The following is a 14,091-nucleotide window of genomic DNA, read 5'->3' as shown; positions in this document are numbered from 1 at the left end:
GTTCCAGCCATCTTTTGCATTTTACATTTTTCTTTCATTGTGGCTTTCTATGCTTTTATCTTTCTTTTAGATACATCAACCCCCTGGACTCAATTTTTGGGCCCAAATTCAAAGATGTGGATGAAGGGTGTCAAACCCAATGACCAAGGACCACCAACCAGAAGATGGAGATGGATAAGAGGGCAAGATGGAAAGTGATAAGTATGCATTACCTTGGACACACTACATCAATCAATTCTTCCCTAGTAGTGCCCTTCGTAAAAACCCCAAGGCCCCAGAGGAGATCCTCCTGGACTAGAGTCAAAGACTAATCTCCCAGGTCAAGTAGGGGAACAAGAATACAATCAAGATCGGTCAATTATCTAGTTTTCCCTTGATCTATATTAGTATGCCCGTAACATTAAATGAAAGCACATGATTATAAAAATGATTAAAGTACCTACCGATGGATGACCAACTTTCCTTCAAGAATTATTGCCTGATGGGAGAGAAATCTGACTAGATCAATAGGTGTAGGATCCTAGCATCATGATATGTGCCAATCATATAGGGCAGCCGGCTGGCTGTCCAAAAAGGAGAAAAAATTTCTCCTAGGTGTTACCCTCTTTTTGGTGGATAACAAGTAGCAAACAAGATGCCCAAAAGGAATAGATTTCTAGCAAAATGCACAGGATTCTGGGTAGAGCTGAAACTTCAAATAAGAAAGATAAGTCCACTAGGCCAATAGTGGTATGAATTAGGATCAGACTGTTGAGAAATATAGGGTAATGAGATCGGATCTTTATTATATTGATTTCTCTTTCCTTTCGATAGATGCTTGTGACTTCTTAATTAAGCTCTTCTTCTTCTTTTTATAGCTATTATTTCTTTGTTCATCAAAAAGCTATCAAAGCCATTAAAACAAGGAGACACTAAATGTGGGCACTCAGCTAGCGCAAAACCCCTATGGAGGGGAAAACCCAATCAAGAACTTTTCCTTCAGTAGATTCAAATCAAGAAGAGATAACCAAGACCATTGACTTTACCCCTCTATCGATCAAACTAACCAAATAGGGTTACAGTGCTTTTTGTTCTGCAATAGTAGCCTTCATCCTCGACCTGCAACATTAGCCTTCGTTCTGCAATGGCAACTTCGACCTGCAACATTAGCCTTCATTCTGTAGCATACCTCGACCTGCAACTGTAGGTAACTTTGGTCCTGTAACTTAGTTGTAAGTAACTTTGGTCATGTAACTTCGTTGTTCTATAATCCATCCGAACATCCTCCAATTGGGATGAGTTTACATGGGTATTTTTGTTGTTTCTGTCTATAATTGAATCAACATGAATAGTTGATAAGCCGCCTTGTAGATAGGGTCAATTTAAGAGCTTTTGAGGCCGACTTGACGACTTGATGGATGGAGGGTTCATCATGACCAAAATAAATGATCCCAAGAAAGGTTTACATAATAAATTTGACTCAAAAATTCCTAGGGCACTCAATGTGTGCTTTGACCTACAGACCATTGACCCAAGCATGAAACCCATGCTTTAATAAGTCAAATTAATAATAATAATAAATTATTTTAACAAATAGATTACATCATGACTCAAGTACAATTATGAAGACCAACACTAATTACATTCTTCAACACAGACAAGTAAAGATTGAGCACATTTTGGGCAGTCAAGGAACTACTCTACCAATAACTTGATGCAGAAAACTAGATATCCAGCACCTAGAGGATGCATCACGGATCAGTTTGTTTGCTAAAAGGAATATCAAATAGAGAAAGACCTCATTCTCCAACCAAATTTTTATGCTCCATGGACATCAATATATTTTCTTCCTTCGTAAACAAGAGAATTGTGCCATTTTTAATATAGAGTGATCTAAATGTCCAACCATGGTATCACTCTCCAAATTGTGACTCCTATTAGTTCAGACATAGAAAAGTGGAATAAACAGGCAAAGAGGCATATTCACTTCTTCCAAATGTCGCCTCTGAATCTTCTTTTCATTCTAACCATCTTGCTGGGGAAACAGGAACTTATGACAAAAAAATTTAGACACCATTCTTAATAAGTAGTCTTGTATTTTTCTGTAAACTACTAGAAATAGAGTGGTAAACAATATGCAATTAATCAAATCATTACAAAACGAGAACGTCACAAAGTTTAGAAGTTATGTAAAGAATGTAAATAACAATTAGACTTTATATAAAAACACCTGATTAAAATGACCCCAAGTATTGCAAAAAATGAGATAGAGATGAGAAATATCCATATCTACACGAATCACATACCACCCCATTTTTCAGGATCCAGTATCCATGCACAATACTCTTTATTTGGCTTTCCCAAGAATGCTTCATTATAATGCGCAGTATCACTTCCAACTGCTGTGACAATTACCTATAATTGACAGCTAGATTAGTACAGCTCATGAAGGGACAAGTCATGAAGTCATATGCAATACACAATTAGGTTGCACAAAGACATGACAATCTAACAACAATGTAACTTTGTAGCAACAAAACTGTAGCTTGTTGTACTTTAAAATGTAAACTACACAATGTATTGTAAATAATATTTTTTATTAATAAAATGAATGTAAAAGGATGATTGAATGTTACAATGAGGGCCCGCTTATATACCTAGGCAGGTGCCCTTTGAATGAATGATCATGTCCTTTAGAAACATGCCTCTTCAATAACTAATCATTAATTAACTATAATTATGATTACTATTTATTCATTTATATTTATTTTATTTTATATAGATTATATTCATAAAAAACTTCAATAACAACCCATTCAAATTTAATAGCAAAAATCATTAACCTTTAATAGTCATAACCTACTCGTGAAGATACCTTAAACAAAAGAAATAAATATCACACTCACTCGGTTGAGCTACTCCATATCGATTCTCCAGCAAACTTGTTATAAGTTTGAACAATAATATATAATAAGTATTAACAAAAATTCTGATATCTAGAGTTTCATATTTATCTAGGTTAGGTTTTTGAGGCACGAATAGTGTTAAGCTTAGCCTGTCTACTTTTAATTTATAAGTTGGAATAGAATGGGGTGAATCACGTGTGACAACTCCCAAGAAATTCATTATATCTAACTGTAAACCTTTACCATGTATCCTTTGATGAGACATCATCTTTTGACTGCATGACCAATTTATGGGCTTATGATCTCTATGTCAAATTCTACATTAATTGTTGCAAGTCCAAAAACAGTTGGATGCTTTGAGTTCATTCTGTGATAAGTTATAACCATAGTCTCCAGGTCATCCTTGCAAAGACAAAGATTACAGCTTTCAACATTTTGAAGAAGGGAGCCATCTAATGCTATCCTCACCTTTAAAGTCCACAGGATGTAGAAATGATCACATCCTACACTTAGCTCAGAGAAATATACTCTGGCCATCTTCTAGCCTAATCCCAACCACAAAATCCAGATTGAGTAGAGGATATTCAGTGTTGAAAACTTTGGAGAGATAAAATGCTTCAAGTTTCTTCTTCAGCCTGTTGTGCCCACAACAACCCCCCTAAGTTTTGAGCAAAACTTGGGGCCCCACCTTAACTTTTACTGATCTAGATATGCTTCTTTAATTTTATACATTGACATCGATTCGTTATTGCATGGTTGTGTTACATTGTTAAATTAAATAGCCATTTTGGTTATGCTACTTGCTTTTGACTTTCTTGAGTATTCTTCCTATTTCAGCCTTCATTTCTTCCCTTCATTGAGTTTCTTTACCTAATTTTCTTGCCTATTCAAACTCTCATAGACCTCAATTTCCAAATTGAGCCTGATCTTCATATCAAGCCTCCTTTAACTTTTGGCTGCTTTGTCATCTTTCCAATTTAGATATTGGCCTGATTTTCGAATTGGGTTTTAATTCACCTTTTTTTTGTTTGAGCTTCTAATTCTTCTCCTTTGGTTTCATTTTCTTTATTGCCTCAAATCTTCATCGCCCCGATTGGTAAACCATTCCTAATGGCCAAATCAGAGACTTCTTACACTAACTTTAGTGTGAAGGGGTCCCAATTTTGTAATCAGCCCCAATCCCTAAATCGAACCCCTCATACATTTTTTCTTCCCTTTTGTTCAACTTTGTTCCCTTTTGATTTGATTGGATATATATTCTTTCCTTTGAACTTTTCTTCCTTATTTCAAAAATTGGAACCTTTATAGGTCCCAGTTTCTCAATCAAACCCAATCTTGAAATTGGTCTTCTTTTTCACTAAGATACTGTTGGTTTCACCTGATTTGGGAATCAACCCTGATTCCCATGTCAGACCCTACCATTACAATTCATACTATATGGATTGTATGGACTCTTGCCCTTGTTCGATTTGCTTCTCTTGTCACTAAAGAACTTTAACTCTTGCCTAATTCAATGATTGGTCCTAATTTCTCAATTGGCTTCCTTTCTTGCAAGGATCTTCATTTGCACATGCGAAACCATTTTAAGTATTCAATAGTGAGTGAGCTTTTCATGCACAAAGTTAATCTCACATAGTCCCGATTTTGAAATCATTTCCAATTTCTAAATTGGACCCTCACCAAGCAAACTCATACCCCAATTGCTAGCTAAAACCCCCGTCTTCGAATGGGACCTGCTTTTACTATAATAGTGATAAGGGATCCCAATTTTCTTCACTGGCCCTGATTTACAAACTATTCTCCCATCATGTCAAACTGTTCGCACAAGTAAAAATTTAATAAAGTCAATTTGTCATATCTTAAGTGTGTAAGAGATTTGTACTTGTATGTATGCCTTCAAACATGACTTACTGATGCCATATTCTTAAATCATCACTCTTCGAACTTGAGTGACAAAAAAACCCCAGAGAATGATTTGTAATGACAAATGACACAATTTTGGTTTGATGAGTAATTATTGTGATCTGACAATTCATCCTTATTAAGTAACACTCAAAGCAACAGACCTCTAAATTTCAGTTCGAACATTTAGGGGAATATGACATTGCACGCAAGCCTTATTCTCCAAGTTCAAACCTCTGTTAGGAATTTGCATTCAAGACTGAAGAATGCATCCTGGTTAATTCAACATGCAACTCAAATCAAGGTCAATATCCTATAAAAACCCACAAACTTGTCTCATTCAAAAGGTTTAAAGGAAATTTAGTAGTTTTAAACCAATTTAATTGTCTAAGTTAATTTTGTATGCTCTTTTGGTTTTGCTAATGTTTTGGAGGAACCTGTATCTGACCACCAAGAGAAACAGGAAAAGGAAGAGAAGCCCTTAGGGAAGATTAATTGTAGGTCAATAGCAAGTGATTGTCATACTAGCAGATCCTAAGGAGATAACACCAATCAATGTGGAAAATGTTCAAAGCATAATATAAAAAGTAGAGTGCAAAGCAGAACATATAGCTGGAGGAGAAAAAAGAACACTGGAAAATTATAAAGCCAACTATCAAATTCCTTAATTCATTGAATATGCTTTCAAAGTGCAAAATGAATTGAACATAGTGCAGAGAGAATTCTACAAGAAATCACAACATCTACAGACTCTTGGGTTGGACATAGAAAAAGTCAAGGAAAATGTCCAAGTAGGGGAGCTAAAGTATCAACAAGCTGACCTACATTTTGACAAGGTGAAACATTGGTAGGTTGCACCAGCAGAAATTCCCCCTAAAGTTCCTATTCACGGGTTTTACATTAAATGGAGTTTGACCTCGAACAATGGAAGTACAGATCTCATGGGTTCTTCAAGGAATTGCTTAGGAGGTGAAGAGCTCTGCTAAGATACAGCAGCTCATAGAAAAGATAGCGAAGGACTGCCACCTCCCATCTTTTGGACCCAGTAGTAAACTCTTTCCTCGAGCATAAGTGTCAAAAGAGATGGAGGGTTGTATTCCTCTCCCTGAAATTGATGAATTAGCTGCCCACAAGTTCATTGAGGCTCTAGCTAGGCACATAACATTAATTAAGACCATACTGTCAAACATTGAGAAACATGAGAAAAGGATATAAGCCAAAGTATCACATCGTAAAAAGTTGCTCTTCAGCTGCATACCTTTATTTGCTCAGTTTTTGAGGCATGGATGACCTTTGTGAGAAAGTTCAGAAAGGAAAGACAATAAGCTTCATCCAGTCAGATGGACGGTCATCTTATAGAGGGAAGTTCAAACAGCCCAAATGGTAAGGGTAACAGCAAAGTGGAATGTCAAAGGGAATAAAATCCCTCGTAGAGGAATAAAACTATCAAGTGATAGAGATAAACAATAGGCAAGCAGGGGAAATGAACAGTCACACATGTGTCTCAAGTTCATACATTCCCCCCTTCCTTCCTTTTATATAAATAAAAAAGATTCAAATTGTAAAGGGCTTTTTGCTTGTGCATCTTGTAGGGTTTTCTATGAAATGTTAATAAATGAGAAGTCACTACTGACCAAGCTTTTTTGGAGACAAACTTAAGTTTTGAAATGTGTGGTTTGTTGTGTTAGTTTTTGTAGCATCGGATGTGTTCTAGCCATGAGATTTTGTGGAGAGGCTAGAATACAGGTGAGATCTCCAAAACCCAGAAATCGTTTCTAGAAATTCTGCCTAGAAATGACTTAATTCAATGTTCCACCAAGGTTCCGGGACGAGGGGGCGAGGGAGCGAGGATACGCAGGAGCGGCCTATGCAAAAGCTCCCCACCAATTTTTAGGAAATGTGGGGGGACGTCAGGGTCTTAAAAACTTATAAATATAAAATATAATTTATAAATTGAGTCCACTATGACAATTGGGTTTGAATTGAAAAGCTGCAAAGCATGATCATTGATATGAATATCATTATCTAATATCATATAAATTTAAAATTCTAATTTATAATCATACATCATACATTATGATTAAAGTTTAAACCATATTGATGTTCCACTTCCTACTATGAACATTGAATACTGAACAGTGAATATTGACATAAAATTATAAAAGTCAAGTCTGATACATCATACATCAAGAGTCAAAATTTTATAGAACTATAAAAAACTAAAGTCAAGTCTGATACATCAAGAGTCAAAGTTTTATAGAGTCAGAATAACATAAGAACATCAACATATCAAAAGATAAACGAGCATAATTTTGCTCAAGCCTCAAGGTAATGCCCTGCTAGTCTCTGCATCCAGCTGCTGCATGAATAAATCAGGATCAACCATATCACCATCTGAATTTGAATCACTAGCATTCTCAAACATGCTAAGTGGCACACCAACCAACCCCATCTGTCTCCCATCAAGTCTCTCCTCCATATCTATCTATGCATCATTCTCTGGATCAACATATATCATGTTGTTGGTCCCTTCAAATACTCATGTGTCTTCCTATGCTCAAGACGTAGGGCATTGTGCACAGCAACTAACTTCTCCGCTCTTTTAGAGGTAAGCTTGTTCCTCTTGATAGAGTGGATGAAGCTATATGTGGACCAATTCCTCTCTGTTGCAGAGGAACTAGGAACGTCTTGTGAATGGAGTGAGGGGCCAGGGCGAATAATGAATTAAATTTATAAAAAAACGAATTGAAACCCTAAAGTATTAAAACTAATGTTAAATTTTAATTATAAACAAAAGTTTATTTTAAAAAATCGGGCCCCTCGACCCCCCACATCCCCCCTCGACCCCCCACAACCCCTCACGACCCCCTTTTCGGAAATGACCCCTCAGCACAAGGAAACGACCCCCTGGCACGTCCCCCTGCGTACCCTGTTTTTTGGGAGCGTGGGGAAACGACCCCTTCTCGTCCCCAAGTCCCCGGAGCGCGAGGGAGCTAGGAAACTAGACCCCTGGGGGGGGCGAGTCCCCATGGAACACTGACTTAATTAGATAATTAGCCAGTTTTTGAATGTTTCTTAAGTCTAAACTTAGGGAATATGGTTAATTAATCATAATTAATTAAATCAAGGTGTGAATGTTCAAGAAACTCACACGGATCGACTTCAAGTTAATCCTAGCCATCGATTAAGATCTAATCTTAGTCGTTGGAATCTCAATAGAGGATTATAAGAAGAAGTCGACGGGCACTTAGAGAATATACTTGAGAAGTTCGATTTCATGAGTAGATCGATTTCTAGAGTAGCAGCAGTCAGTTGCCAAAGAGAGAACTAGTGAGATCGAAGCAGTGAGTGAGGGGCAGAGACAGTGATCCGGAGGAAAGATTTTCCAGATCCGGGGAGGCAGCAGCAAGTGAGCCGAATTATCCCAAAGAGACAGCACTAAGGGGCAGCGCAGTAGCTTTAGTCAGGCAATTCGATTTGGAGAGAAGAAAAATTGTTCTCAGTTCCAGAGGCCAGGAAGGAGTCCCAGAGAGCCGGAGAGACGATTTTCTCAGCATCCAGAGGCAGAACAACTTCATCAGAGCCCAGTATGAAGCAACTCATCCAACCAGCTACACAATGCAGCGCAGAGGCTAATGCGGTGCTCCAGAAGGCCGAGTTTTTGATTGGGAAAGTCCAACCAGAGATTGCATGTGGAGAAGGGTAATTCACTTCAGTATTTTGTTCAAATTTTCTTGCTATTTGGATAGCCAGTTGGGCATCCATAGATGCACTAGGATGCAGAACGGGGAACGCATAGACCCCTACCTCACCAAGATTCAGAAGATCCAGGATCAGCTTTCAGCTGTTGGAGCAGCACCTCAAGCCACAAAGCTAGTACGATTGGCACTCAACAGTGTCTCCGAGGAGTGGCAGGTATTCGTCCAAAGCATTTTGGGCAAAGAAACCTTGCCAAAGTGGGACAGGATGTGGGCCGATTTGCAGCAAGAGGAGTTGAGGCGAGACTTAGTGAAGAGCTCCATCAGTGTCAGCAGCAACGGGTCGAAGTAACTGAAGGAGGAGGAGAATGTGGCCCTCGCATCGAAGGGTCTCGGTCAAGGACAAGGGGAGCACCGAAAGAAGAAGAAGGACTTGTCGAAGGTCAAGTGCTTCAGATGTAGTGAGCTTGGCCACTACAGCACCCAGTGCCCTCTCAGGACGAAGGACAAGGAGGAGAAGCAAGACCAACAGGCAACATCAACAAAGATCGATAGGTTTTCCTCCAGGGTGGACGAGGACTTTGCCATGTTTGTTGACATACCCCCAGGAGTCAAGTGGGGTGACTTCATGCTGTAGCCTCAGAGTGCTACAGATGGGCAAGATTCTTAAGGAGGTCCACCTCTTGAATCAGAACCTTGCTACAGGAGCCCACAGTGTTTCAGTAGCAGGATGGATCAGTGGCATTTGATGCAATCAGATGCAAGACTGATAGATGTAGAGTCTAGTTGTATGTTAGATGCTGGGGAGCACAGTGCAGAGTCGGCAGCAATGCAGTTGGCACAGTGCAGAGTCAGTAGCAGCGCAGAGTTGGTTAGGATGCCATTCATTCTCTTCTTTAGATAGGGAGGACTTTTCCTCCTTCATTTGTTCTCGAAGAATGATCTCCAAGGTATTTACTACATGATTTTGATAAAATGCCTCAAGAAGAAGGTCATCGATAGGACTCTCTTTATATTCACTCTTCGTGTTACGAAGCCTTTCCGATTGCTCACAATAGTGGGAGAAAATCTCTTGGGAGTTATATGTGGCCATCAGTTTCCTGCAAGACTTTTCATATTCCATCATCCATTCTTGCAATGTTTGAGGGCTCTTGAGGTTGAGATCTTCCTCATTATCCTTAGAGAACATGCTTTCCAATTCATGAGTCTCTCCTTTGGCACCATCATTAAAGTATGCATCAATAAGAGGCTCTTCCTCAAGCATAAAACCATATTCAATAACTTCCTCCTCTCGAAGGGCCATATCTAACATTTGGGATATGTCTTCATGAGATTGGAAACTCGTCCCTTCATCCAACAACAAGTGCGTAGTCAACATTGGAAGAGAAGGAATGCTTTTAGGTTTACATGCCTCAAGCCAACCGGTACTTGGGGCAATGGATAGGACAAACAATTCCATTTGATCACAAGGTTGAGTTATATTTTGCTTTGAAAGGTACCTTATGAACCTTACCACGTGGTTGGTTGTAGAATGTGGATCCCCATCAAACATTGGCATATTCTTCATGGATTTCGATGAAGGATATCTTGGGGTCCCTGTCATATCTATGGTGGGAATATATGTGGTCAACATGTTGTTGTGTCCGTAATGACATGGGAGTCGCCAGGGTGAATGAAATTGCTTTGGAATCCAATGAAGAACAAGGGCTTCGCTCTTCCAATGGAGTCGCCAATAATGTTATGTCAATATGTCATATGGGGAACCAAACACACATTTCGTGTCCCCAGCAACAACGCCAAAATGTTACTGCTCAAACTAGCAGGGGACCTAAGGGGGATCCCTAAAGGGAAAATTCTAGGCCAAGGGCAACAAATGGAGACTTAGCCCACTGTCACCTCAGCTAAGGCTCCCTTCTATTTACGGACTTTCACCGATGGGAGGAGACCCGGTATATTATGGAGTCACCAATGAAGGATAAGTCAATGAAAGGATGTGGAGTGACCCAAATAATCCATTTCCTAGAAGAGTTAGAAAGATAGAGCTTGCTTGCTTTCTAAGCAAGGTACAATGTCTTCTAGGGAAAGGAAGGGAGGATTTGAGGGTTAGGTTTATGGGATATGACTTGTGAAGGAATTTCTCAATCCCTAAAATCCTTATTGAAAATGTTATCTCGGATGGTTCTTGAAGAATTGTTTTTTCAAAGGAACGAGACCACACGGGACCAAGTGGACCCAGTCTAGGGTAGGGGAGAAGAGTATGGAAACCAATGATTATCCCTAACCTGGACAAGGTATGGAAATGGATCAAAGAAAGAATATCCACTTAAAGGTTTGAATTGATCCAATAAGGTACTAGCCTTTGGGGATGTTAGGGCAAAGTTTGATCCTGAAGCTAGGGCTTGGCTTTTCTCACAACTCCACCGTCAGAATGGCCTCAAATTTGGAGGAGGTCTTGAGGAAACACCACACAGGAGACCCTAAGAGATCAAAATTTTTGGATGGGTAGTTTGCCGGGAAAATGATGCCCTAGGTGACCCAACTTGGCTAGACCTGGAAAAAGGTGAAAAGATATGATTTTAGGTGACCACCTCTTGGTAGATCAGTGCCTTAGTCTTGGGAGAATGGAGTCTATGTTGAATATGAGTGAGGACCTTTGGTTCTTGGTCAAGGAGGCCTCAAGACTACTTCGCTAGCCTTCTAGGTCAAAGAGAAGCAATCTTGCAGCTTTTATACTTCGATGTGCAAAAGGTGATGGCTTATCAAGATCAATTCGTTGATAGAATTACCCCTAGGAGATTTCATTCACATTACATGGCCCATACATTGAGAGATGCTATAATAGAGACAAAATTCCACAATTTAAGCAGTAAATGCATGCAGCAATTAGCCCTAAAAATAGCGAAAATCCCAGTCCAATGTATATGACAAAGTAAACAAGAATAACATTAAAAGCATGTACTTACATGTAATAAAATATATCCAACCGTCCACAATTTGACAAGAAAGAAGCTTCAAGATAAGATAGACCAAATCCACACATAAAAATTCATCCATAAAGCTTCAATTTATCCTCTAAGAAAAAGTGTGAAATTCTCAAGAGAGAAAAGAGATCCCATCCAAAGTGAAGATGAGAAAATAAACTCACCTCACTTGTATTTATACACTAATGAGGAGTTCGAATTAGTCTCCTTGGCCTACATAAGCCCCAAAAATAAAATAATGTGCTAATATTCTAACTTTTGGTGACAAGTCCACCAAACTAGCTCTCAAATGAAGGAATATGCCTCTTAAGAGGTCAAATGATGATTAATACATGTCATAGGGCCCTCTAAGAGGCTTAATGAGGTCCATGAGCGCCACAATGAAGAGTAGGACCCTCAAAAGCAGTGGACAAGGGGTTGGCCCCTTGTAATAACATGTGGTGCTCCAAATGGCGTGGAGGCACACAAGTGTCCTCATGGGTCTCCAAACAAATCGAAGATGCCTGTAGATTGTCTACAAGGGCTAGGATTATGGTGTAGGTGATGCCACATCCTCATGCAAGTGTTGGATCATCTGCCAAGTGTATGGTACATCTGTGGGGCTGGTTGGGCAAAGGTGAACCAAGTGCATCTTCCTCATCCAATAGGTGAATCTCGAGCAATCTCTGAACATCCTCGGGAATCCATGGAGTATTGTTTACTAATGTGGAGAATCGTGGCTCTCAACACACACCCTACATGTGCCAATGCAGCCCTATAGAGGATTAGGAACTCGTATAGGGAGACCAAACCCAAGATGGAGACCATCTGCAATCCTGCATAAGGTCCAATGTGTCCCTTAGCCTTCCAAAACAACAAGTCATTAGAGAAATCGATTAAATGAGCTTACCAACCATGGACCACAGGTGGGGATTTCATAATGGCCTGCCCTTCCATAATGGGCTTCGGGATGTGCCAATGTCTCCTAAACTCCAAATGGGGTTAACCAAGTATCCTATTAGGTGGTTTCTACTTCTAAAGGGGATAATATGTTCAAGGTACGTCCTTTAAAAGATGGTGGCATGTGACAGATAGGTGAATGAAGTAGGGGATGAGACGGGGCAACCTTGGGCTACATGTTGGGATACAAGGGTAGCTCATAAAAGGGAAGCCCACACTTGGGTTTATAATGTATAAGAGGGAGCAATCGTGGTACATGAGGTACCCCGACCTTGATTTTTCCACCCTTCTTTATATTCCTTTTGTCTTTTTATGATTTTCTTTGATTAACTGCTCGGGGCTCAAGGGGTAAGAGCATGATACATAAGATATAGCAGTGAATACCCCCTTTTAAGGTAGGGTGATTCATTGCCCACCAAGGGTTGGGACAATCATGGGTTCCTATATGATGGAGGCTCATAGAACCTGTAAGAACCAGGGTGATGGCCATGATGATGGAGTAGAGCTCGTGTATTGGCTTTTTCCCACGTGCTAAATGTGTTTGTCCCGACCATCTTTTGCATTTTGTGGTACATTTTCCTGTTGAAAGTGTCCAAATATATTTTTATCTTTCTTTTTAGCTGCATCAACCTCTGGGGCATCATTCTAGGTCTGACCCAAGGTGTGGGCAAGGGGAAGGGCTGAGCTAACCCTATGTGGACCCACTTGGGAGAAATGATGAATGGGGTAATAATGAGTGGAAAGGGGGTAATATATGTGGATAAGGGACCAGGACCACGCAACCAAAATCAGAGTTTCCCGTGAAATACCATCCGTAAAGCCAAATGGTCAGTAAAAAAATCCCACAGGACTAGAATCCAAGATTAATATCCAAAAGGGGTCTAGGGGACAAGAGCGCAGACCTAGCCCATGCTTTCTGTCGAATCCCCTCATTAATACATGCCCAGAAGTGTCCATGATAAGTAAACTACAATACTTAATTACCAAATGACAAGGCATACCTTTAGGTTCGGGAGGCCCATTTTCAAACATACGATCATGGCAAATGGGTGAGGGATCACATGGCTGGCTCAGGTGGCAAAGAAATGGCACAATGAGCTCGCTGGTGGCTACAAGGGGCTATTGGCTGCCGGCCAAGGACCATCTTGGAGAAAAATAAATTCTCCGAGGGATATCACCCATAAAATGGTGGGTAACAAGGCTTATGTTTGCAAGTTGAATAAGGCATTATATGGTCTTAATTAAACACCAAGGGCATGGTATGCTAGAATGGATGCATACCTACAAAGATTGGACTTCACAAAGAGTTTTGTTGATCTGAATCTCTAAATCAAGGTGGTACAAGGTGAGCCTGTGATTATTCTTCTATATGTGGGTGATCTTCTCTTGACGGGTGTGGAAGTTCGAATCCATGAATGCAAGAAGCAGCTAGCAGCAGAATTCGATATGAAGAATCTTGGGCTAATGCACTACTATTTGGGACTGGAAGTCTGGCAGGGACCTGATGAGATCTATCTACGTCAAGGGAAGTATGTGATCGAGACGTTGAAGAGTTTTGACATGATGCAATGCAAACTAATGACAACCCGGATGATCACAAACTTGAGAAGACTAAGGAGTTCTAAATCGAGCCTAGTGGATCCGACCAAGTATAGACAATTGATTGGCTCACTAATGTACTTGGTG

The 14,091-nt window shown here is 39.9% G+C and overlaps 1 protein-coding gene across 1 annotated transcript in view; it reads right to left on the bottom strand.

The window, feature by feature from the left end:
- Positions 1–14,091, bottom strand: part of LOC149184584 (OVARIAN TUMOR DOMAIN-containing deubiquitinating enzyme 2-like) — a 75,457-nt gene that overhangs the window by 16,114 nt on the left and 45,252 nt on the right. Inside the window, exon 3 of the mRNA XM_089417621.1 lies at positions 2,286–2,394. Coding sequence (XP_089273747.1) covers positions 2,286–2,394 — 109 coding nt within the window. The remainder of the gene's footprint in view (positions 1–2,285; positions 2,395–14,091) is intronic.

Source organism: Pinus tabuliformis, chromosome 3_2 (genome assembly GCF_031772625.1).
Source record: "Pinus tabuliformis cultivar Carrire ecotype Pingquan chromosome 3_2, CPIR1, whole genome shotgun sequence".
NCBI classification, from domain to species: domain Eukaryota; kingdom Viridiplantae; phylum Streptophyta; class Pinopsida; order Pinales; family Pinaceae; genus Pinus; species Pinus tabuliformis.
Note: the sequence above shows the minus strand (reverse complement) of the source record. Positions and strands in the feature narration are given on the sequence as shown.